Source organism: Paroedura picta, chromosome 4 (genome assembly GCF_049243985.1).
Source record: "Paroedura picta isolate Pp20150507F chromosome 4, Ppicta_v3.0, whole genome shotgun sequence".
Classification (NCBI taxonomy): domain Eukaryota; kingdom Metazoa; phylum Chordata; class Lepidosauria; order Squamata; family Gekkonidae; genus Paroedura; species Paroedura picta.
This window is the reverse complement of record NC_135372.1, coordinates 91,482,817-91,509,586: the sequence shown is the minus strand read 5'-3', so window position 1 is coordinate 91,509,586 and position 26,770 is coordinate 91,482,817. Positions and strand designations below refer to the sequence as shown.

At 42.0% G+C, this 26,770-nt stretch overlaps 1 protein-coding gene and 1 long non-coding RNA gene across 2 annotated transcripts; one reads left to right on the top strand and one right to left on the bottom strand.

Moving 5' to 3' along the window:
* The first annotated feature begins 8,964 nt into the window (after positions 1-8,964).
* Positions 8,965-26,110, top strand: LOC143835832 (uncharacterized). The gene is made up of 4 exons (XR_013230357.1): positions 8,965-9,376; positions 16,855-16,976; positions 21,835-22,078; positions 23,293-26,110. It is a non-coding gene; the product is annotated as an uncharacterized LOC143835832 (long non-coding RNA).
* KCNA10 (potassium voltage-gated channel subfamily A member 10) lies at positions 11,741-14,030 on the bottom strand. Its single transcript, XM_077334154.1, has one exon. The coding sequence runs from the start codon at positions 13,723-13,725 to the stop codon at positions 12,172-12,174; it is 1,554 nt and encodes a 517-aa protein (XP_077190269.1). The 5' UTR covers positions 13,726-14,030; the 3' UTR covers positions 11,741-12,171.
* Positions 26,111-26,770: the final 660 nt, after the last annotated feature.

Sequence of the window (26,770 nt, the reverse complement as noted above, 5' to 3'; positions counted from 1 at the left end):
TTCACTGGATCATCTGGCCCTGTACTGTCTAATCTAACTGGTGCTAACTTTCCAGAGCCATAAGCAGAGAGTGTTTTGCAATACTGTTACCCTAGATCCGTTTACACATATGTCAGGGATAGGGATGCCAGCCTCCAGATGGGAACTAGGGATCCCCTGGATTTACAGCTCATCTCCAAACTACAGAGATTAGTTCTTCTGGAGAAAATGGATGCTTTGGAGGGTGGACTCTATGGCATTGTATTCCACTGAGGCCCCTGCCTTGCCCAGGCCAAATATCCAGGAGTTTCCCAATCTGGATCTGGCAACCCTATCCCCCCCTCCCAATCCCCTGCCAGTGGCCTGGGAAGATCCAGCAACCCTAGCTAGAGACTGAACCTACGGCCCAGATGAGCAATGTTGGCCCTGGTTAGTATATGGGTGGGAGACCATCAAGGAAATCTTGGGTTGCTACACAAAAACTGTTTACGCACTGGAGGTTTCATGCCGGGATACAGGCTGGAGTTTTAGTCATGGCAGGCTGCCCCACATCTTCCTGCACCCACATGGGGGAGCATTTGGCTTGGTGCACCTGCACGGCAGCTGGAGCAGTGAAGTTCCCAGTGCATAAACGGTCAAAATGACAAACCACCTTGAAAACCCTACAGGGTTACCATCCGCCAGTTTTGACTTGATGGCTGTTTCCACCACCACCATTTAAGGCACTCAAAAGAGAAACCAGGAGAACAGAATAGGATGAAATTTGAATGAATAAGCCATAGTTTTAAAATGAAGAGCCTACAGGGCTGCAGGATGAGCCCTGGAGTATCCAGGGTACAATATTCTGTCCTCTCTTTTTTTAAAACTGAAATTTCAACAGAAAGTATCATCTGATCTACACAGTGACCTCCAAAGGGCACAATGGATGATATTGGTTCGTATATACTGAGGGACAGTTCCAACTGCACATTTTTTTCCACTCCAGGAAAATTCAGTTGGGAACAACTGCTGTAAGGCAATGATAGAACAATATTCAACATTATGCAGAGACAGCCAAAGGAGATGGTGATGTGTAGGCCTCTCAAGCCCTGGACTCAAAGCATGAGAAAAAGAAGTCCTATAAATGAACTACCATGCAGGACAAAGTTGCAAGCACTATGGAATAAGAAGGGGTATAAGAATACAGTGTGTAGGAGACTGGTGTCACACTTTGCTTAGCTACAGCCCTCTGTAATGACTACACACCAGACCCATTGGCTAACATTAGTAGATCTGTTTATCAAACTTCAATACATTTGAACCTAGAGGAATAATTGGTCTGACAATATCATTATTTTATGTTCAAGCAACTACAGAATTTGTTCAAGAAGTAGAGCTCATACACTACAATATACTTTTCCAGCAATCATGGAAACTGCAGTGTCATAAAAGAATTAGGAATATGTATTTAAGACAGAATTTTCTAACAGGATTAGAAAAAATGGCAGTTACACCAGTTGAAAGTCGTTTAAATTTGTTATCTAGATTCCCTTAAAGCCACACAATTAGATTCTAACACAGTTTATTTTTGACTGAGACAAGCACATTTTAGGTGTGAGGGAATTTGTTCCCAGGTGTATAGGGTCCCAGTTTGGGTTGGGGAGGAGAAAGGGTGTCAGTTTTCCCTACTGCAGTGTTTCCCCTAAGCAATACATCTCTATGGAACCCACCTGGGCCACTTCAGATCAAGAAACAGCTCAGAGGGGTGGCTGAAACCCTCCCTCATCCCCTCACTGCCACGCTGTTGTCCCAACCTGAATCGGGGCATCCTAGTTCCACTACCCCAACATGTAACACTTTAATAAAAGTCTGGTCAGAAGGAACCCAAATAATATATGCTAAAATCACTTGGTCCTCAGCAAAATTAGTCATTGATATCAATATTTTACATAATGAAGATTAAACATGTAATATTTTTGCCAAGACAGAGCATTAATGCTATTCTCAAACTGTTTCCTGGTTCGAGAAAAAAAAACAGGATTATTTCCCAGGCTATCAATCAAGGGACACATTCAATGGCAGAACTGCTAGGCAAATGCTGGACAAAGGTATCTAATGTAAGCTGATTAAAAAAAAATACTCATGACTTGAAGGAGTTCTCTGAAACTCTTCATTTCCTTCCTCATACAAGACTAATACATCTTAGACCACAGGTCAGGCTATTTTTAGCAAAGTAATCAAATGAAGGGGCTTTTGGTTTCAGATTCCTTTATTTTAAAATGTCATATGTTCATCTGCATGGATTTGCAGCAAATGGTGAAGCTGGTATATTTGCATATCATTGTACTTCGCTAGGGAAAACCTGAGTTAATAAAAGCTAGTACGGGAAATCCTCCAGACTTCCCATAACATTGACACAAACCACATATCAAAACAGTTTGCACATTTTTATTATACAATGATGCATAGCACATCTTTTTGCCTCTCCTGCAACTCATCCCATTTTGCTACAAAAAGCAGAAGAAATTCAGAATTTTTAAATTGCATATTTTTAATCGTATAATGTTAAGCCAATCTCTAGTTCCTATGTCTGCTATTATATGATGACACATGAAAATCCTTCTGATCTGGATAGCACCAGATGTCTTCTGGCAGGTTTAAAGCTCAAGAAAAGAGGAATAGCCAGTCATGTTTAGTGACTACTTGCTCTTTCAGCGTCATTATCTTTCACTTTTATTTACTGCACTGAACAACATATATTACAGTACTGTATGTAATTCACCTTGGGGTGATGCCCTCCAGGGTTTTCATGGCAGACTCAGTACAGGGTGGCCTTGCCAGTGCCTTCCCCAGTCATTGCCATTTTACCCCCAGCAGCAAACTGGGTACTCATTTTACCGACCTCGGAAGGATGGAAGGCTGAGTCAACCTTGAGCCCTCTGCTGGGATCAAACTCACAACTTCATGGACAGACAGCTTCAGACAGCATTTCTGCTGCTTACCACTCTGTGCCACAATGGATATGATACATGAAAAGTGTAAAGACATCTTATTTCATTCATCCAGTATCATGGGATGATGTTCTTTGCCAAACCTAATTTACACTTCATAAATCATTGATCTAAATTCTTTCATAGTAGTTTCTCCTGTTGATTTTATAGTTCTGGGCCACTGAAATTAGATATGCATTTAAGTATTCACATTTAATTGCTTTTTCGTGCCTTCATTGAAATTTGGGAAATTATCTTTTAGGTTGTTGAAACCATACTATTTTGATTAGTAATCTTATTACTTGTATAAACAGATTTCTGAAATTTTCATTTCTTTCAGAAAAACAAATGGCACAGGAGCCTCAGAAAGGAAGCGAATATGAGAAATGAGCAACAGTTACTTATTAAAAATCCATACCATTTTTCAGTTTGTGACATTTTCCAGACTGCAGCCGCCTTTAAGGATTTCATGGTTGTTGTAGAATTTATGATGACCAGTTGGTGCAATCAGTTCACACTTACATGGTTTTTTCATCCCCTCCCTCCCATTATAGTTTTATCTGTTCATATTCACATTGAGAATTAATTTTCCAGAGTTTTCTTTTTGAGTTTTTTGTGCATGCACTGCAGTGTTGCAGTGTTTCAGCAGAGGCTACACAATCTATTAAAGTATATTCCCCACACATCACACTACAACTGAGGGTCATTCCTGGGCCTATTCTGCACACAATAGATAATGCACTTTCATTAGTGCACTTTCAATGCACTATAGAAGTAGATTTTCCTGTTCTGCACAGGACAATCCATCTGCCAAAGCACATTGAAAGTGCATTATCGATTGTGTGCAGAATGGGCCCTGGTATATGTGATTCACCCCTTATTGGCCCTCTCTTTTCCTGCATTTGAATGGTCTCTCTGCAAGTTTTTTGCATTCCTTTAGCTGACTAGCATTAGGTACACAGCTCCAATAGATGAGAATGAAAATATATAAAATCCACTTTGCTTGTGGTAACAGTAAGAGGTGACTTCTCAGGGTCTCTTTTACAAGTAAGCAATAGAAACTTTTTTTGTTGCATCCATCATGCAACATCGCTTAATGGCTATTAAAACATATGAAAAAGTTCAGAGGTAGTCAAACTGCGGCCCTCCAGATGTCCATGGACTACAATTCCCAGGAGCCCCCTGCCAGCATTCGCTGGCAGGGGGCTCCTGGGAATTGTAGTCCATGGACATCTGGAGGGCCGCAGTTTGACTACCCCTGAGTTAGATGGTAGATTTTTTTTTGCTTTCTATTTCAATATGCAATGCAACCCAGAAATGTTTCTTAAAAGCAGAAGTGTATGCATTTTCAAGAGGGAGGTCAGTAATTCAACTTGGCCTTTTCCCCAAGACAGTTTAAATGTCAGCAGACTGAACAGGGAACTAAAATTACTTACCACAAACACATCTTGATTTTGCTAAACTCTTGTTTTTTTTAATGAAAACCCCCCTCCAAGGTAACCTGTAAGCTCCTGTCTCTCAGACAGTGGGTTAGGGGTGTGGTTGAGGGAGAGCATATATACAAGGGGAAGTCACCTGTACAAGCTGGCTTTCTTGACATGCTCCCATATTAAAGCCTTTAATATGATATAGGAGAACTTGGTGTGTGACTCTTTGTTTCCATTTTGATAAGTGGAGTTTAGATACTCCTATTGGAGTGGGGCCCTTTGGCACGGGGACCCCCTGCATAACACAATGGTGTACCTATCACTTGGAGCAGATCATTTTTAACACCACCCCCTCCTCTATAAGACAAAATTGATGATGATGTTATCCGTTCAGTCGTGTCCAACCCTCAGCAATTCTATAGGAAAGTTTTCGCCATACGTTTCTGTCAATGTCTGCTTCAAGACAAAATTATCCTGCTTAACACTCAAGTGTGCTTACTCCCAATTAATTCAGTAGAGCCTACACTCAAGTAAGCATGCATGGAGAAGGGTGCTTCCAGGACAAGCCTACCCTGGCCTCAAGTGCCTATGTCCTTTCTTGGGGGAGAGGCTTCATGAAAGTTCTTTTCTTGATCACTCTACCAAGTTGCTAACTTGGCACAGAGTGGTGACTCAGCTCCCTTTCTGTGCAAATTTTGGGTAGCAATCAATGAGGTGGAAAATCATAAGACAAAAAAGAAGTCACATAATCAGAGATGGACTTTTGAGAATGTTTTCCACATCAGAATTTATTGAACCCCTCAATCTCTCTGCTTATGTCCCCAAAAGAAATAAGATTTTTAACATATGACATGATGATAAACAGGGGAATATTAAGTCTTGGCAAGATATCAAAGATGAAGGTGTAAATATCAAGTGGCTGCTGTATTATCAATCAGTCTCAAGACTAAAGGAGATCATGAACACTGAAGGTAGAGTTCTAAGAGTTGTGATTGAGTTTGAACAGTAGATTATAAAACAAAAAGAGCATTTAATATAATGGATATATAAGATTTTACTCCAGCTAGAAACAGAAGATGTACAAGTGGGGAAAATGTATGATTAACTTTAAGGAACAGATATCTATGCAACAATGGGAATGACTATGGGGAAAAGGTATCAAATTCACAGTAACTTTAAGAGAAAGTTGGTACAGATGGTATATAACTCCAAAGGACATTGAGAAAGCGGATAAAAACTACAAAAGAAAATGCTGAAAAGGTCAGAACATTGATGGAAACTTCTTTCATAGATGGTTAACTTGTAAAAAAGCAGAAAGACTTTAGAGAGAAATACGCTTAAAAATGCAGAACATATTACAGTTTAAATTCCCAGGGGAAGCTAAGTGCAGCTGTCAGGCAGTCTGCCTAACAAATTACCAAAAATTCCACAACAGAGAGACAGACAATGGTGCCTTAAAATCACCCGCTCCCAAAAAAAAAAGAAAAGAAAAATAATACAGGAAAAATATTCCTTGAACTCACTGGGGTCATTGGAATTTGTATATATAGTACCCCCGGGGCTAATTCTTGAAATATGTGATTAAAGCAAAATGCTTCTGAGCATCTGCAGAATATCTAACCACCAAAAAACTGCAGCCAGTACCCACACAGTTAATTAAGGAGGAAGAATTCCAAAGCAGATATACGGCACCCAATACAGGCCCAAGCCTAAGTCATGCTACTGCTTAACCAGCCAATCAGGATCACAGGGAAACAGCTATGTGAGAACCTCACCAGCCTACTGACTACTAAGGGAGGTGAAATGGCAAGGGCAGTAGCAATAATGAAGGCCAATTATTTTTGAAATGCACACTTAGAGTGATGCTTGGTTAACTATCACTGAACATAATGCAAGTATTTCATACCTGATTGTCCCATTATACTTTCACCACTGGATTCCCCCAGCCAAAACGTGTCCAGTCAAGGAACCTGCCGTGTTTTTGAAGGGAGGCCTGAGGGATAGCCAGCAGCAGAGTGCAGTGAGGAACCATCTTCAAAAGAAGAGAGTCATCCATCCCTGTCTGAGGGAGGAAGTGTGAGGGCAGCAGTTGGGCTGGCAGCCCTGAACACCTGATCAGTGAGCCCAACTTGCTCCCCCCTCACTTTCTGTTCAAGATCTTCTTCTAGACCAAGGCTGTGGCCACCATCACTACTGCTGCCTGGAAAGCATGCCAACAAGCCCAGGGTTGAAAGACTGCAAAAGACCCTTGTTTGTCCCTCCTTCTGGCTTCCCCCCCCCCCCTCATTCCAATTGACATAAAATATTCCTTCCCTTAAAGACAGCAACTTAATCATTGCTTTATAGTAACACAGTCTGAACAGAGACAGACTTCTTTCAGCTGCAGGACAGTTTGCAGCAATCAGCTGAAAGATTAAGGAAGCCCTAAAGGAGCTAAATGTTTATTTCCGTGCAACTTCTAATTTCTGTTCTGGACCTTGATAAGAGGGCTTCCCCCCCCCTTTTTTTTTTTTTGCATAGATAAATGTTATAGCTAAGTACAAAAGGATCTGTTTGTTTTGTCTGTTCTCCCAACATAATAATTATTGACAAATATTCATTCTTTGGTTCAGTATTATTGCTGTTCTATGTTAAAGGTGGCCATTACAGTCGATTCCAGTAGTCACAGGGTGAGTGTGTCTCTGGAAATCCAATACAATGGTCATAGTGATACTACTACTGACCTTTTTGACTCTTTGGGAAGGTGAATGTCAGATTTTTTAGTTCTGAAAGAGAAGGCATATCCTTAAAGACCTTGCAAAGACACTTCTCTGGCTTTATTAATGCAAACTATGATCTGGGTATATGAGATAAGTGAGATTTATATGTGGCTAAAAGGAAATGAGAAGAGCCCTGTTTGATCAGACCAAAATATCATCTAGTTCAACATTCTTTTCCCCAAGCAGAGGCCTCCAGAAAGGTGAAAAGTTCTGTAAAAAGGCAATAGTACATTACTAGGGATTTTCTGCACATCACTAAAAATAGTGTTATGCCAGCTGAATGGGGTAGCGCTAAATATTATCATGCCTCCCGGCCCCTCCTCACCTTTTTTGCTGTCTCGCTCTTGTCTGCCACCTTTTTGTGCTCCTCACTTTTCACAACTGCTGCTGGAAATGGCAGAAGAGAGCAATGTCCTTTACATGTGACTCTTCCACCTGACAATCAATGCAGGCAACCAATCCCCTTTCTCCATGTTTTAAAGGTCCCACAATGCCTGCTAATTTTTTTTTAATTCATACTTCTCCGTTTAAACGCCTGTGCATCTAATCATAGATGCATAGTACTTTTTGAACGCCAGCCCTTATGGAATCACAAGTCTTGATATTTTAAAGAATTAATCTCATTCCTGATTTTTTTTTTTGGGGGGGGGACTATAGAAAGGCATGCTTTGTGTTAGAACTTTGGGAAAAAAATTATTTCTGGCATCGCCTGCCCACTTGTCTGCCTATTCATTGCTCCAGGAAGTTAACCATTTTAAAAAAGAAATTCCCGATCCCGGTAACAAGGGAGATGGAAGCGGGTGCAAGGGTGGGACGAGGCAGGCTCCTTTAGCATGTCTGAGCCTCCATACCTTCCCTCTGCTGGTTGCCTGCTGGTTGCTCTCCCTTAGCTAGCGCTAAATAGGTTGGGGAATCCGCTTTATGCATTTCCCCAACTAGTGCTTTAAAATGGAGGATGTAGCTAGCAGTTTGCTGCCTGGATACTGGATGCTGGCAACGTCATATGGAAGGGCTGGAATATAACGACTACATAAGATAAGCATTTCACTACATTTAAAGGGTGCGGAAGTGCCCCTAGTGTGCTCCTCAGCAACCAATATTTCAGTGACATACCGCCTCTGAACATGGATCTTCAATGTTGCTACTCTGACTAATAGCTACTTGTTAGATTTCCCTTCCATAAATGTATCTAGCTCCATTTTAGTGGCCATCTTCACAATTTGGATAGTGCCTAAGCTTTGGGGGGGGGGGGTTACAGTAACCTAGGTGTTCATAAATGCCCATCTCAGGCTGCAATCATAATATAGTTTATATCATGATATGGTTTATTTATGCTGTTTCAGTGGTAAAATGGAACTGTGTGTCCTTCATGTCTCATGAGATTATATGAAGGGGATGGGAGGGTGTCAGTTGTCAGTGTATGGTGTGCTCAGGAATATGATGATTTGGTTCTGACCTTGTGGCAGAAGATTCTACAAGTCAATTATGGGTCGTATTTTTCCCCTGTCCTAAAACTGTTCTCATTCAATTGTATTAAGGAACTTGGATCATTCATTATGGAAGAAGCTTGATTGGAACCTTTCCAATTGTGTAATTCTACAATAATCAGAGCAGCTTAAATGCAGCATCCCAAATGCAGCACCCCTTGCTTTCACAGATATTCATTCAGCTTTCAGTAACCTTGGGTTTCAGCCAAAAATTAGGGCCTTGCTTTGTGTGTGTGTTTTTTAAACTGGGTGTTTGTAATTTAAGAGAGGGTTAAATAGACTGATGACAAGCAAAGACAAAACAAAACACTGTAACACATCATATACATGAAGGAAGTTGAATTATAGAAGGCTGCTATTTTATTGTAAGAGAATAACAGGACAGCAAAGTTGTAAAAAGAGGAAAAGCAGATCTCTAGCAACACAAGTTGCTAACCATCTGACATCTAATCCCTAGAGATACCATCCGTTATCTAATTGACCTTCTCATGGTTGTCATAGCAACTGAGAGAAAAAGAAGAGAGTCCCAGAAAAACAGCAGGAAACAGGATTTGACATGGAGAGGAGCGGTTTTCTGGTTATAGCCAGCAATGAAGGGAAGCACAGAAGAAGGACCACATGCCCCAGTTCAGGCCTTCATAGGACTTGTGAATCACTACCATCTACATGTTTCTTTTTGACATCATCTTAGGGTGCTTGTGTGCACTCCAACCTCCAGCAGATCTATTTCCCAGGCTCACATTTCAGGACTAGAGGTATGTTCATCCCTTTAAATCAGTGTCCCTACTCCTGCCTCTTCTTCAGACAGGACTCACGTGACCATTAGACACGTAGTAGCCACTTGAAACTCCTACACCCACAGGCTGCCAGTGTGCAGCATTTGATCACGTGTATCTACAACCATTTAGCTTTAAAACATTTTTGTTTTAAAAATATTTTTGCAGTTGCATGTAAATAGCTCAGATCCATGCATGATCACAGCTGTACACCTCTGGGAAGGGAGCCAGCATAGCAGAATTTCCAGGCAGCTTGCATATATCCCATGGTTGCATGAATTAGGCCTCAGTGAGAATAAACTGCATTGAAGCGCTAAATGTTTTGTGAGAGGAAATAAATGCTTGAGTCATGAGACTAAAGAGAAGCACTTGCATAAGGAGAGTGCAGGAGTATGGGAACCTTTTCAGAGAGGAACAAATCTATTCTTGCAAAAGTGTTTCCAGATGAGGTCTTTTTCTGCCTCTTCTGAGAAAGTGGTTACTTTTTTTCTCTAGAAAGCACCACAGTAGAGTTTTGTGACAGATGCTTGTTCCACTGAACACAGCACTGTGGGTGAGGGAATGGACTCCTGTATTATCAGCTGTGCATGTGAATAGTTCAGAAATAAGATACCCAGTCTTGAAGAATCCCTAGAGAGAGATCTTTACTGTAAGGAGACTAAAGGAACACAGGAGTACCTCCATATGCTTACTGGTTATTCCAGAATCTAGCACAGTCCCATGTGGATAGTCATTCTTAGTCTGGGGTCTCACAAAAGCCTTTGAATAAATTGCTCTGAAGTCTCATGCCCATAGTTTGAAAAATGAAAAGGCACCTATTGTGAGGAATGCCTGAAGAGAATCAGGACAGGGAAGGAAAAATGAAATGAAATGAAGTATTAGTTGATGTATCTACGAGGAGGGAATAACACAAGGGGATGAGAGAAACTACCAGAGACTGAAAGAAGACCAGTGAGTTGGGGATAGTATTTTGAAGCATTGTCAGAGAGGCCGTGTATGAATAGTGCAGATTAAACTAGTGTTTTAAACTAGAATTGAGACCTGTAGTACAAAGCAGGAACAGGGCTGAAATAACTGAGATACCAAGGAAAAATGAGGTTGGAAATGGGCACGGTAGTCAGCAAACCGGGAGCATATTTAGAAATCTTGACACCTAGAATTGAAGAAGGAGGAATCTTATCCCAGAAGGAGGAGGAGAAAAGACATCTGCTATTTTGGTGCTACCTCTAATCACATCTGGTGTTATTGCTAAAATAAATAAGAAAACCTGATTTTTAAAAAAAAGATACATAAATCTTCAGCTGGCAGAATTTGCCAGTTTTATTTTTTCCTTTAATATCATGATCTGTTAATCTGAGATAGTCTGATTTTAAAGAATTTTCTGCTTAGCTTCCATAGAGATTTCATTAACAATGTCATTGCTTCATATCAATATAAACAGAACAAAGTTGGATGGAGGAGAGGATCACAGCAAGGATGAAAAATCTGCTCTTACATGTAAAAAAGAAGTTCTATCTTGAAATTTTGAAAGGCAATTGTACTCGTAATAACCAGGGGTGTAGTTGCTCTTGAGCAAGAATATATTCGAGGAGGGGATGGAATAATTCCATTTATCTCCATGTACTGCACCCCAAGTGACATATCAGTGAGAGAAAATGAAGCAGCATCGATTTAACTCAGTAACATGAAAACTTGGATGGGTGTTCTACATTAGCATTTAGGTTATGTATTTTAGCAATGATCCAGGACTAGGTGGTATAGGGAAATGTTAACCATCAAAATATATTGATCCAGTTCCTCCCTACTTATTATTACAAGATTCTCCTCTAATTATGGTTGTCATCAAGTTTTACAACATTTTAAATTCAAGGTTAAATTTCTTAGTCTGAAAATCGAAACATAATGTGTCTTCCTGTCCTTTTTTCATTTTGTTTTTAAAAGTTTCACAACATTTTTCTAAATATATGGCAAGTTTTAAAACATGTCCTTGCACTAAATTACTACAATGAATACTTATTATTCTTGAGATTGATCTCCATTTGGTGAAGGGGCCAGTTTTTGCCCAAGTAAAACTGCATGCCATTTTCATGAGAGCTTCAGTGAGATTTCCAATTTGGTATCAGAATTTGGCCTTGACACCTATGAAGTAAGAAGAAAATAGATGATGCCTCTGAGCATATGCAGAAAGCTTTCCCTCACTGTGATGGACAGTTCCTAAGCATCATCACTGAGTTCAGTGGCAAGTCAACAGGAAACTCAGCAGAGTATGGCTCAGGTAGCTCCTGTTACTGGGTTTGCAATTTTGCTCCCCCTCCTATGCCACTCATAGAGGTCTATCTGGACTAGTAGTAACTAAAATGAGGATTGCCTCAAATAAGCCATTTGCAGGCAATCAGTAATATATCTGATTGTGCAGAAGCACTCACAGTGTTCACAGCCAGAGGGGAAAGACTTGCAGAGGGGAAAGACTCATTTTTTAAGAGGTCAGACATCTCACACACTAGGAAACAAGTGCTGATTTCAAAGCAGAGAAACCAGAAAATAAGGCAGTCTACAATTTGATTACAGAAGAAACAGGAGATCAAGGAGGAGAGATAAGAAATACTCTTATTTATTTAAAAACTCACAAGAAGAGACAGAGATAGCCAAAAAGAAAAAAAGAAAAGAAAGGCTGGAAAATCAAAAAAAAAATTAAGAAAGAGAGAATGAGTGTAGACATATCAGTCAGTCAGAGCTCCTCATGCACCCTCAAGCCTTCTATCTTCTGTGGCTGCTCAATATTTTTTTGTCTTGTCTTGAGAATAATTTTCATTTGTTTTGCTCAGAGAGTCCATACTCCCATTCCCTGCTACCACACTGGTTAGTATTTTCTCTACTTCCCTAGGTAATATTTGTCTGTCTTCATTCTCTGTCTCCCTGTGATAGAAATAATTAAAGTTGGAGACAATGACTGGCACAGGGAGTGCAATGGTCAGCACCCCTGCAATAGCACATAGAGTCCCCACTATCTTTCCCCCCAGGGTGGTAGGGCACATGTCTCCATAGCCAACAGTCGTCATGGTGACCACAGCCCACCAGAAGCCATCAGGTATGCTGGAGAAATGTGACTGCGGTTCATCCACCTCTGCAAAATAGATGGCACTAGAAAACAATATGACTCCAATGAAAAGGAAAAAGATGAGCAAGCCCAGTTCTCTCATGCTGGCCTTGAGAGTCTGTCCCAGGATTTGTAGCCCCTTCGAGTGACGAGAAAGCTTGAAGATACGGAAGACCCTGACCAGACGGATAATCCTGAGGATGGCCAGGGACATGTTCTGTTGGCCGTTTGGCTCACTGTGCTGAATCAGCTCAGTGGTGAGAGTCACAAAATAAGGAATGATAGACACAATATCAATGATGTTCATGATATTTTTGAAGAAGTCAGTTTTGCTGGGGCAGACAATGAATCTGACGAACAACTCAAAGGAGAACCAGATGATACAAGCAGTTTCTATCACAAAGAATGGGTCTGTGAAAGTGTTAGGGGTGATGACAGCTTTGGTTAGGTTGTTTGCTTCATCCTTGATATCCTTCATCTCCCTCTCATCTCTGAACTCAGGTAAAGTCTCTACACAGAAAATTATAATAGAGATAACAATAACCAGGACAGAGACCAAAGCCACACCTCTGGCTGCACTAGAGCTTTCAGGATACTCAAACAGTAGCCAGAACTGTCTATGAAAGTCATTGGTTGGCAAGTGAGTGATTGGGTCCTTGATAAAGCCTTCATCTTCTCTGAACTGGTCCATGGCATCTTCCCCCAACTCATAGAATGTGATTTCATCAGCAAAGACATCTATAGGGACATTGGCTGGACGTCGAATTTTCCCCCCAGATTGGTAATAGTACAATATCCCATCAAAACTGGGCCTGTTTCTGTCAAAAAAATACTCATTCCTCATTGAATCAAAGTAATGTATCCTCTTCTCAGGGTCTCCAAGAAGAGTCTCTGGAAACTGATTAAGAGTTTTGAGTTGCGTCTCAAACCTTAGCCCAGCAATGTTGATGATGACTCTTTGTTCTCCCTCATCCATGCCCACATTCTCTGGTCCCAAGTGGTCACTGAACTCAGCCGAGAATTTGGAGAATATGGTCTCATTGTTGCTATTTTCGCTGTTGATGAGAATTCTCCAATTGGACAGGAGGCTAGCACAGCTGGAACGCCCTTTGTGTGATTGGGCAGCAGCACTGAGGTCATTTGAATAACAGGGATCTCCCACTACCTCATCAGCGTTATCAAAACTAACCAGTGCCACCTCCATTTCCTTCCAAGTGGACACATCCATCATATGGGAGTAATCAGATTACTGGCTTAAATCCTCTGGTTAGATACTAGTAGCTTGTGTCTTTCCCACGCTATGATGACCTGCAACAGAACAGAGAGGATTTATAAACATGTGAAACTCTCTTGCTTATAAAATATAAAATATATTCAAGTTCAGGCTCTAATTTAAACAAATAAAATTAATAACCTTTATTGCCATTATTCAAATAAGGATTCTAGTATAGGATTATAGGATTCTGGTATAGAATTTAAGGAAGGATTCAAATAGTTACATTGCATAACTACATTATTTCAGCAGTCAGTGTAATATAACAGTACCGAAGGTTACAGACTGCGTAGAAAGGGCCAGAGATCTCTGGCACAATAGACCGGAGTCCCCAGCATGGAACCCGCTGGCTCACTGTGACCACTAACACCTTTTGTGGTGTATGCCAAGTGTTTTTAGAAAAGGAGAGGGGCCAGGCAGAGTATTGCCCAGCAGAGCTTCTTGACCACTAGAGATCTGATTGGCTGTGCAGATTTTGAAAAAGATGATCATTTTTTTAAAGTGCCACTGCAGCACAAAGATCTTATTCTTCACTGTGTGACTGAAGGTAAGGTGTGTTCATTCACCTTAAAAGGCATCCTGGAAAGCAGATATTCTTCCTTAAATGTTCAAGAGTTACTATTAGATTTATGCATTATCTCACTTGCTCACATTTTGTGGCTAATGTGGCCTCCCATGATGGCCATTTTTTTGTTTGGCATTGATTTTTGTGGCAGCCATTTTATGGTTGTGCCCACCATCTTGTGCCAGAATCCCAAAAGCTCCTGCAGGCTCAAATGAAAGGGACAGTTTTTCAGGTTAGACATTTTCAGCACCCTGAGGAGAGCTTATTTGGGGGCAGAGAAAGAGCAAGACAATTCTTGCTAAAGACTGTTATTAGCAACAAATTTCTCCTAGTTTGCATGGGTCTGAACCATACCTACTACAGGCAGCTGCAGTTTTGCATACTGCTTCTCAATTTATGGGAAACAATGTCAGGCTTCTTCATCAAAATCAGAAACTTGGACTCCTGTGCAGAGAAACATGACCTTGGAATGGGGAAGCTTGAGACAAGGAGAGAGGAGAGATTTGACTGATTCTAGGAATGTCTTGACAACATGTAACCACAATACCAAATTAGCCACAAACATCACCCTGCATGGGCACAGGCAGAGTGTGTTCAGTGTTTATAGGTACAAATTGCTGATGAGCCTTATCTGTGTGAGTGGGTTAACAACATTATTTTTAACAATCTTATAACAAGGTGGGTGGGTGGGAAGTGACTTGTTCGGCTGCTGCAGGAGAATAGGCCTGGCTCCACAAATGTGGCACCTTATAACGCACTGCATGCATGCACCTCCTCCCCTCCTACGTTGTACATTCGTGCGGTGCATGCTCCGTCTGCCCCCAACACTCTGCCAAGGAGTGCCTTTCCTGCCTGCCACCTTGCTAATGGTGGCCGCTGTAAGTCATGGCTACTCTTTTTGAAAGGATGGGTTTAGATTTTCCTTATACCACAGGTCCTCAGCTATGCAGGTTTTATGATAAACCTTGAATGAATGAATGAATGAATGAATGAATGAATGAATGAATGAATGAATGAATGAATGAATGAATGAATGAGGGAAAACAACAGCGACAGCAATAAAGCCACAATAGGTTTTGCTCATGGTCAGATTATGGGTACAAGTAATCCACTTCCTTGGACCCCAACAGAAGTAAAGGGAGACAGGTTATGAATATGATCATTAGAGCAGCCAAATGTCCTCTTTTTAATGATTATCCTCTAAAAATGTCCAGGTTCTGCTTCTTCAGTCTATGTAAATTTCCCCATCATTTTTTGTTATCTGTAGATGGGCACCCTAACTATCATACCCTTGCATGGTTCTCATTAATTTAAGTAGGGATTGCAGAGAAAAACATCCCAAAGGCTCGTCCCCTGCACTATGTCCAGCTGCTGTGTAGATTAACAAAGGATCAGAATGGGCCATGTACTTTCTTGTAAATCAAAGCAATCATAATCGATACAACCAATAGTTCCAGGCAGATATGGTTCTGTTACCTTTCTTACTACTATTGTATTCCTCATCTAAAAAAGGTTTATTTATAGCTAACTGAAAAACACTTGACAAGAGGAGGCAGGAACTAATGGCAACTTCCATGTCCTAACCATAGCTTCTTTGGGAACACTCATGAATATTTATTGGCATTGCTTTCCTAAATACATCCTTATTACCAAGCCATGTAGCAAGAAGCAATATGTTACTGCAGTGATATTCTGAAATGGCAAGTTGTTTTATTCTGCCACCTCCATCCCACCCCATAAATCCTCCAACATCTGCATCTCTGAATCTGATTAACTAACCAGTCCTAGGCAAAATTAATCCAGTTCAACACTACTGAAATAAACAGGCTTAGACTGGAGTAACTCTGCAAAGGATTACATTGTAATATCCTTTCTCTTAAATCCTCCACCAGGGGAAAAAAAGTAAAGGTCATTTCCCCCGATCACATTCTATGTGTAAATTAGTATGCTATGTTTTATCTCCCCTGCGTGCCCCATTTTAAAATGCAGTTCCCTAAAAATAGCTACGCGAGCAAGATGAGATTGCAAGTTTGCGAGCAAAATGAGATTACAAAATGAGATTGCAAAATGAGATTGCAAAATGAGATTGCAACAACTGTTTTTACACTCACTGTAAATGGGGAACCCCCTCCCCCAACTAGATGCAGCATTACCAATTTTCACCATAGTCCAATTGTTTAGATAAGAGTCTAGTGAATTTTTATAAACAAGTAACCCTCAGGCACATATTTCATCAAGGGACTTGCCAGTAAAAGGCTGAGACCCACCAAATCTCTTTGCATCTATTGCAAGAAAGAGGTTAATAAAAAAAAAAAAAAAAGTAGAGGAAAAGGGATAATTCACATCTGCCCTTGAACAGTTCTTCCAAATAGGATAAAGACAGCAGACAGTATAATTTACAACGCTTTCTCTTGCTTCATTGTTAATATTGCATCCAGTTAGCAGGTGCAAGGATTGAGGATGCTGTAGCTTATTTCATTTGTGTCTAGTACTTTATTTTTCTTTTTTTCCTACTTAAAAAGGAGATGTTTCTCTCATTGCCTGTTGTACCCAGCTGGTTCATGAAAACGCTCAGGAGTTTGGACAAAGAAAAACTGCATTTGAAGGGTATTGATGAAGAAGGCTGGCTCACTGACTAGGGCAGGTAAGATGTCATAACCTGTGGGAAAGTCTCATCTCTTATCTCATTCTGTTCCTTCAATGTCATCTCCCTGAATGACTTTCCAAACCATCACTGCCACAATATTTGAGACATCTAGATATATTCTTGCCCTGCCTCTTATGATGCATATTTTTAATATAAAGAACTGGGGCCTAGGAAGGTTGAGAATGATAGTCAATAAGATTTTCTTACAGCTTCTCACAAAGTTAATACCCAGACATAGATCTAGAGAGCTTTAGCACTGAATGAATTTTCATTTTGTCCCACTGTGCAATTTTGTCACCCTGTGTGCTTCTGTGTGCATGGGTGTATGACAGTTTACATCCAGTCCTCATTTAAATCCTACCACCTTATTCCTTGGCCACCAAGAGAGGAAAATGGGGAAGGAAAAATGCAGGAGAATCATTTTATTACCATGTATTTTTATATAACAAACTAGGGGCAAAGCCCGTTGTCTCCAAGAATGCAACAGGTGCTAGAGCTTGGCAGTGGGAAGAGGAAGGGGAGGAGTTGTCCAGTCTGTAAGGGCATGGGGTTGTCATGTGTGTTGTGTGGGAGGTTGTGGTGGCTTGATGGCAAATGAGGCCATGGGTGTGGAGATATGGGTGTCAAGAACCTGTGGTGTGGAATGTTCGTTGATTGTGGGAGAGGACTGACCTTTGGGAATTGTGGCATAGTGGTTACAGATGAGCTTTCCAGATCCATGTCCTCAGATATGTAAAGGGAAAATCAGACTGGAGACTCTTCTTAGGGGAAGATTAAATGGCAACCAATTCCCCCCAGTTCTGCATCATTTCCCTTCTTGTGTGAATTAGGCCACATTCACCGAAATGCCCCTCTGCCCTAATACACATAGGGTAGTCACAGTACACAGGTGTCCACCCTGTTCCTTCTGTCTCCCATATTTTCACTGTTGGTAAAATGTTATGTGCCCACATGCTTCTTTCATGGTTGCTCCTTAGAAGAACGGATTTTTGTACCCTATTGCTTACTACCCAAAGGAGTCTCAAAGCGGTTTACAAACACCTTTTCCATTTGTCTCTCCACAATAGTCAACCTGTGAGGTATGTGGGGTTGTGAGAGATCTGAGAGAACTGGGAATGGGCTGCAGTGACCCAGCAGGCCTCAGGTGTCTCAAAGCATTTTCCAATCGTCTTCCCCTTCTCTCCCCATAGCAGACTCCCCATGAGGGAGGTGGGGTAGCGAGCCTCACAGGGAAGCTGGCAACCCTAAGAGGAAGACTGTCTGTGCACAGCAGTCTTGACCTTAGTAAGGTTTTTAATACTGTTTTTTTATTTGCCAGGCCAAGGTTATTTGCCAGTTACTATTTCAGTTACGATGTGTCTCCAGACATTTACTTGTTCTCTATTTAGTTTCAGGCTGTAAATATTTATTTAGATCTTCCTGCACTTTCCAGACTCACAGGACTGATGCTGGTCTGCCTCTCTGCCCCCCAGAATACAAACAGTTGCTGATAAGGGCTAGCCATAACCCATAGGCCAGGAGGGACACTCCTGCACCACTCCCTACCAACTGCAGGCAAAAATGGCTCATTTGAAGGCTGGACCCTGAGGCATTGTACGATTTTGAAGTCCCACCTCCAAACCTCCAGGAATATTTCCAACCCAGGGGTAGCCAACCTACAGGTGTGGCCTGGAGAGCTCCTGGAATTATAGCTCACCTGCAGAGTATAAAGATCAGCTCCCCAGGCAGAAAGGGCTACTTTGGACAGGGTTGTGGTAGAGAAGAAATATTTAAGGCTTCCCACACAGGTTGTTGTTGAATTGAAAGACTTGAGGCCTACTGCACAGGGTTTTTGTGCAGATGAAACAGGAGACAAAAGAACCAGTTTCGTCTGGCAGAATAACACTGTGCAGTTGCCTCAAATTTGCAGAGAGTTGCAAGGAAGAAAGACACATGGCTTGGCTGTGTCTAACCCCGGCCAGAGCAGTATTTTAAGTGAGAAGGGGCTTTTCTGTGGCCTCCCTGTCAGGCAACTGTTTGGCAGAAGGGGAAAGTCCCCCCCCCTCAAAAGGAAGGCCCTCAGTCTCCCCTGCGTTGCTCTTGGAAAGGCCTCCTTCCCTCAGTCAGGGCCTGTCAGAGGTTCCTTTGCAGCAGGCCTGAAGGGGGGAGGGGGAGCACTCTGCAGCCTCCTGCCAGCTCTGTCAGCGTTCTGAGGCCATTTGCAGTTGGACATGACAGTTAGGACAGCCTTGGGGCAAAAAGGGCTGGCACAGCCTGTCCAAGCCTCTGTTCTCATCCCCCTTGGCAGCCCTGCTGACCTCCTCTCCCTGCGGTGGTCAGGAGCAGACTGGCAGCCAGACTGGGCTGGGTGAATGGAATTTTGGTCTGTCCTGGTGAGGGGCCAATAGGAAGGCACTTTGCGCGGCTCCCCATTGGCTGCTTGCCCCTGGATGGACACTCGGAGGGCCCAATCAGGAGCCGCTTTGCGGCTCCTGATTGGGCCCTCTGAATTTGTATCATGGACATGGCCCGCCCTAACTCCTCCCCAGGTGGCCTTACTCTTTTATTTAATAGGACCCTGTCCTATTTAAAGATTAGCATTTGCATAGCTCATTTCACACATTCATAACACAATAGTGGTTTAGGAGGAATGAAGAATGAGGCATGGTAAAAACAAATATATCTCCCAACGACTCAGGGAAATAGACTTAGATTATTTGCCTCCTCTTTGTAGATAGACCTGGGGGGTCTGAGAGAATAGTCAGTTGCTTAAGCAAAATCCAAATCAGGACCATCCTTAGCCAGTACACTGTACCAACTCTCTTACAGCAACATCAGTAGCAATTAGATCGATCTGTGTCCTAAAGAACTTTTGTTTCAACAGACAGAAAGGTGACAAAGGAAGGACAGAGAACAGAAGAGGGAAGGGAAAGGTAGCAAATGTAAGCAAATTTATGCTGGGACTAAGATGAGGAATGGTATAAGTGGTGCACTGTCTTCATCCTGCTTTGTGCTTGAGCATCAGAAATATGCATCTCCCAGTACATAGTATCAATGGGAAAACAAAGCTCCAAGGATCACCACATGTTAGGTAGTAGCATTTGGAAGTACATATGAACAAAATGTAAAATAACAGCCAATTCCGTTTCCTGCAGTATATGTACCTGTATACTATATAAATGTACTTATCCATGTTCCTGTTTAGGTTGGCATGTGTGATGGACTGCACTTTTAAAAGCACAGAACAGTGAAAATAGACTGTGAAGGATTAATTCTTCACAGAGCCAGAGAGCCTTGAGTGACAGGCTGTTCCAAGAAATCTGATTGGTTAGGATCAACTGAGAAGAAAAAGACTTTGAAACTGTTGAGGAGACTTCAGTCTGATCTCAGCTCTAGACAAGAAGACTCACAAATTGATAGTTTGGAATTAAGCCTTATCTGAGAGCAGTTATACACAGAAGGAGTACTGGGGGAAAGTTGGCAAGAAGGTTTGGGAAATTTGATAGACTCCCATTTGGGCCAAAGAAAGGGGATCGATCTTCTAGTTAGAGGAGAATTTTCCTACCCAGTCAAACAGGGATCTAGCTCTGAAGAGTGCAGAGATCCCTAGTCATAAACTTCATTTAGAAACTTTGTCAGTTAAAAACTCAAGGCAAGTACTAGTGTTACAAGAGAAGTTTAATGTTCAACCCCTAATTTCACATGACCTTGACCCTCTATGTTAAATAAAATATTTTGTTATCTTTGAATTACAAAATGCATCAAGTGCCATTTAATTGTTTAAGTTAAAGGGGATTCCTTCTACTTCCCTCAGGTTTCCAGGCTGAGCCAACAGCAAAATACTGTACTGTGCTGTGACGGGATGGGTGGCTCAGTCAGTAATGGGAAACTGCAGTGCAGAGAAAATCTTGCTTGTAAGGGAGCGAAGTAGATGGGGGAGCATCATAGCATGTAAAATATTTCATCTCTAATACCTTAACATTGTGTAAAGTTATCTTCAGAAGGAAATGAGGTCTGAGGCCTTTTGTTCTGATCTTACAAAAAGTCCCTGATTCATTGGGTCACAATGGAGAGGCAACCAAGCATGGCAGGGGCAGAGATAATATGGCATTTCAACCTCAACTGTCATTTTAAGTAAGAAGGACAAAAGCAGAAATGATTGAATGCCTGGTTAAGAAACTCTGGATTAGATGCTGCATCTACCTTTTCCCTGAGACTGCAGAGATAGTAGACTCCTTTATCTATGGAGCAGTTACTTGGAGCCAAGCAGAGCCACAAGGAGCCCAACAAGCAGATCATTTTAGTTCAAAATCCTGCCTTGGAGAGTGGCCAGTGCCAGCTGTCCATGAGCGAGGAGCAGAGGAACTCTGTGGGCAGATGTTGGTGACACAGTTGGTTCCTCTCAACAACTTTCTTTGGCCTGCATCTCAATTGGTTCAGCTATTGTGGCTCATGCTGTAACACCAAGAAAGCTGATAAATATATAGATGGACAACTTTTAATGAAGATCTAGATTAGTCTATGGGATTCACTTATTTATGCTTTGTCCATATTTATCAGCCTTAGTTTGGCTGAGTTCTTTGCCCCCGTTCTGTCCTGGAGCAATGAGTTCTACAAGTTAGCTATGTTTAGTGAAATGCAGAAAAGCAGGGGGGAATACAGAAAGTGATTTCAATAACTGGTGTTAAATTTCTTTTAAAAACCCAGTGTTGTTTTCTATTATAACCACACACCAGAATTTTTACAGCTAAAATTGAGAATTTTATTACTGCTGGGCAGGTATATTAATTATTTCATAGCTCTTAATCTTCACTTGACAATGCTTGTTAATTTCTGGCATTTCTTCCATGTACAACTATGGATTTGTCTCCAACAGGTCTTGCCAGACCAACCTGGTTTCCTTTTTTGACCAAGTAACAGGTTTGCTGGATCGTGGAAATTCGGTTGATGTCATTTACTTGGATTTTAGTAAAGCTTTTGATAAGGTTCCCCATGATGTTCTGAAGGATAAATTGAAGGACTGCAATCTGGATTTTCAGATAGTCAGGTGGATAGAGCATTGGTTAGAAAACCGCACTCAAAGAGTTGTTGTCAATGGTGTTTCATCAGACTGGAGAGAGGTGAGTAGCGGGGTACCTCAGGGCTCAGTGCTTGGCCCGGTACTTTTTAACGTATTTATTAATGATCTAGATGAGGGGGTGGAGGGACTACTCATCAAGTTTGCAGATGACACCAAATTGGGAGGACTGGCAAATACTCCGGAAGATAGAGACAGAGTTTAACGAGATCTGAACACAATGGAAAAATGGGCAAATGAGAACATGATGCAATTTAATAAAGATAAGTGTAAAGTTCTGCATCTGGGTCAGAAAAATGAAAAGCATGCCTACTGGATGGGGGATACGCTTCTAGTTCACACTGTGTGTGAACGAGACCTTGGAGTACTTGTGGACTGTAAACTAAACATGAGCAGGCAGTGTGATGCAGCGGTAAAAAAGGCGAATGCCATTTTGGGCTGTATCAACAGGGGCATCACATCAAAATCACAAGATGTCATAGTCCCATTGTATACGGCACTGGTCAGACCACACCTGGAGTACTGTGTGCAGTTCTGGAGGCCTTACTTCAAGAAGGACGTAGATAAAATTGAAAGGGTACAGAGGAGAGTGACGAGGATGATCTGGGGCCAAGGGACCAAGCCCTATGAAGATAGGTTGAGGGACTTGGGAATGTTCAGCCTGGAGAAAAGGAGGTTGAGAAGGGACATGATAGCCCTCTTTAAGTATTTGAAAGGTTGTCACTTGGAGGAGGGCAGGATGCTGTTTCTGTTGGCTGCAGAGGAGAGGACACGCAGTAATGGGTTTAAACTACAAGTACAAATAGGCTAGATATCAAGAAAAATTTTTTCACAAAGTAGTTCAGCAGTGGAATAGGCTGCCTAAGGAGGTGGTGAGCTCCCCCTCACTGGAAGTCTTCAAGCAAAGGTTGGATGCACACTTTTCTTGGATGCTTTAGGATGCTTAGGGCTAATCCTGCGTTGAGCAGGGGGTTGGACTAGATGGCCTGTATGGCCCCTTCCAACTCTATGGTTCTATGATTCTACGATTCTACAGAACAAAAACAATTGCCAACCTCCAGTGTTGCATATTCACTTCTGACATCAAGAAGACCACCAGTACAGTAGCAAAGATGTTCAGTCACTTGTCAGATGCTATTGGCACACATAAAATTTTGTTGATGTACAGTCTAGATTTTACTGAATAAGTTGTTGACCATTAATGTTTGGGCTGAATTTTTTTTAAGAGTTGTTTTTGTTATACCCTGTTTTTCACAGCTTGAAGGAGTGGCTTACAATTGCCTTCCCTTCCTCTCCCCACAACAGACAGTTTGCGAGGTAGGTGGGGTTGAGAGAGCTCTGACAGAACTACTCTGTGAGAACAGCTCTAAATGACTGTAATGAACCGAGAGGTCACCCAGATGGCTGCATGTGGAGGAGTAGGGAATCAAACCCAGCTCTCCAAATTAGAAGCCGCTGCGCATAAACACTACACCAAGCTACCGGGAATTAATGAAACAGACGGTTTCAAAATTGCAAGATGCCATACCACACTGGTCAGACCACACCTGGAATACTGTCCGCAATTCTAGAGGCCTCACTTCAAAAAGGATGTGGACAAAATTGAGAGAGTGCAGAGGAGAGCAATGAAGATGATCCGGAGGCTGGGGACTAAGCCCTATGAGGAAAGGCTGAGTGACTAGGGAATGTTCAGCCTGGAGAAATATTATTGTTGTTGTTATATTAGAAAAGGAGGTTGAGAGGGGACATGATTGCTCTCCTTAAGTATCTGAAAGGTTGCCACTTAGAGGAGGGCACGGAAGCAGGAAGCAAAGGATAAGACCTGCAGTAATGGCTTTAAACTACATGTTGAACAGTACCTGCTAGATGGGGGGGGGGGGTGAAATTCACAGTCGGAGTCGTTCTTCAGTGGAATCATCTGCCTAAGGAGGTGGGGAGCTCCCCCTCACTGGCAGTCTTCAAGCAGTGGCTGGACAGATACCAAGGATGCTTTAGGCTGATCCTGCATTGAAATGTCCTGTAGGGCCCCTTCTGACTATGATTCTACTATTCTAATTGTAACAAGTGAGGCTGCACCCTTGCAAATGGTTTATAAATTGTTCTGCTGAATTCTCACCCTGTTGTCTGAATGAGCAGTTATCCCTTTGAATTATAACAATGGTAAACTATACAGTAAAATGTAAAGGGTTGACGTAAGTTTCACACCATCATTTCCATCTCTATCTTTGGCTTCTACCTCTAGCTGTGTGCAAAAGGAGGTCATTAGTGAAAGCCTGAAAGGAAGCTCAAGTTCACCCACCCTCACCTCTAACTCCAGTTTAGTTTCTGTAAAATTGTCCAACTTTATTCTCTTTCAGGGTGGAAGCAACAAAGACATTTGACAGAAGCAACCAAATATCATTCTGTTGCTTTAAAAACTTCCCTTGTACAGTGAGGCAGAACAGCTCATGCCTCATCTGCCAAAATAAGATTCGCCATAAATGCCAAACAGGTCTGTCATTAACCAAACACGACTTTGTACTTGTGCTGAGTTTGTTACTTCTCTTTATCTGCAACTCCATCACTGCAGAGAGTTTACATGGTAGAAATTGTGACTGCCTTTTGTTGGGTGAGAAGTAATCACCTTCATAACACTGTCAAGAAACTGACTGGCAGCAAATTTAGGAAATATTTCTCACAATGCATAACTGACTTACAGAATTCATTACTACAACGTATAGCAGAGATCACTAGGATAAATAGCCATGAAGAAGGATTAGCCAGAATCTGTGGGGATAGGCCCATGCTAGTTAAAAATTGAGGGCCTTTTCGCACAGGGATCTTTGTTGCAAATTGTTTGCGGAATGAAAAATCGCCATTTAAAATAGTGGAATTCGTCGTTATGCATACCTGCCTTTGTAGTGGAATCAGTTGCGTTTTTTAGCGTTTCCCACAGGCTTCCGGTCTCGGCAGAAATCGCTAGAAAGGAAGCGCTATTGCCAAGCTCGTCCCGCCCCTGGCCGTCAAGCAGCCAATGGGCAGCCGTTAGCATGCTCCCAAACAGCCCCTTTCCCTTTAAGAAAGGTTTTTTTAAAAAAAAAAACGACCCATAGCAACGAATCTAGGTAGATTCGTTGCTACGGAGAGACCCATCCAGCTGCCTAATGTGAGCTGTCGTTTGATTGTATGATCGTTTGCACGCTGCCTCGAGTGATAAAAAAAAAATCCCCCCCCCCTCTCACGGGCCCGATTTTCGGCTGAATTTATTTGTAAAAAATAAAGGGACTTTATTTCAGCAAATGGGCTTTTCAGTGGTTTGTGCTTAGTGACTAAAGGTGAAGGACTGAAGCCAGGGAAGCCTCTAAACAGAAAGAGGCTCGCCGGTGCGTTTATCCCCGCTCGCTCGGAGAAAAAAAAATGGCGATCGCTTCGCCGGAAGTTTGGAGGAGAGAGCCAGGGGGAGGGACTTTGAAGAACCAGCAACAATGGTAACGCACAGGTCTTTAGCGCTACTGTTGCAGATTGGTTGCAGGAGTGTATCGCTATCCGGAGGGTGAATCCACTTTTCTGGATTCCCCTGAAAGCGCCACAACGAAGCGCTTTTTGCTGATTGGTTTCAGGATTGTTGCAGATTGTCTACGACGTCGTGGGTTATGGCAAATTAGTAGCGTTTCCAAATAGCAACCATTGTGCTACTTTGAAGCCGTGCGAAATGGCCCTGAATGTTGGCATACTAGAAGAGTATCTCTCTCCACTCACCAGATACTACAAGGGACAAATATAAGAAATATAAGAGGCTCTCTCTGCTTGCAAGTTGTCCAGAGGCATCAGTATGTTCAATCCAATGGATGATCTGACTCCATGGGGCAATTCATGGAACATTAAAGATGTACATCTAATATGGAAATAAAGTATTTATATTTCATATTCAGTTTGTTATTAGAAATAATGAAAATTTGTGCAAATGGAATCAAGTGGGGGAAGGTGGAACCAATATAGAGTGGGGGTGCAATGATTTAATTCATTCTGGACTGGATAATTTCTTTCAGCTCAATGTGACTCTGATTCTATTACTTGGGAAACTTCCAAAAGTAAAAGCAGGATCTCCAGACTCCCATCTGGCAAACCCATTTCATCCATACATATGAAGCATGCTTCACTGAGCCATAGAACATAAGAACCGAAGTTGATATCCCAAGATCCACTTAGCCTCGTACATTCTCTGTGATATCCCCCCAGTGCTAAGAACAAGGGGTGAACTCTTAGGAGAAAAGGAACCCAATTTTTCCAGACACCTTCTATGCTTCCAAGGTGCTAGCAACCAGGAGAGCAGGCCCAATGTCCATTCAGAGGAGAGCAACAAGGATGACCAGGCCCTATGAGGAAAGCGTGAGGGACTTGGGAATGTTCAGCCTGGAGAAGAGAAAGTTGAGAGGAGACATGATTTCTCTCTTTAAATATTTGAAAGTTTGTTATTTGGAGGAGGACAGGGAATGGTTCCTGTTGGCAGAAGAGGATAGGACTCACAGTAATGGGTTTAACTATGTGTAGAGCAGTACCAGCTAGATATTAGGGGGGAAATTCACGGCTGAAGTTGTTCAGCAGTGGAATCATCTACCTTAATGGAAAGGTTTTAAGGGCAATCCTAAACATGTTTGCTCAAAAGTAATCCTTGTTGCTTTCAATGGAGTTAACTCTTTGGTGGATTCAAACAGGCCCTTACTGTGAATCAGACTCCCACCCAGTCTTGGCAGAG

What these genes read in the sequence shown, in the direction of transcription:
- KCNA10 (XM_077334154.1), bottom strand. Translation starts at nt 13,725, where the DNA reads ATGATGGATGTGTCCACTTGGAAGGAAATGGAGGTGGCACTGGTTAGT.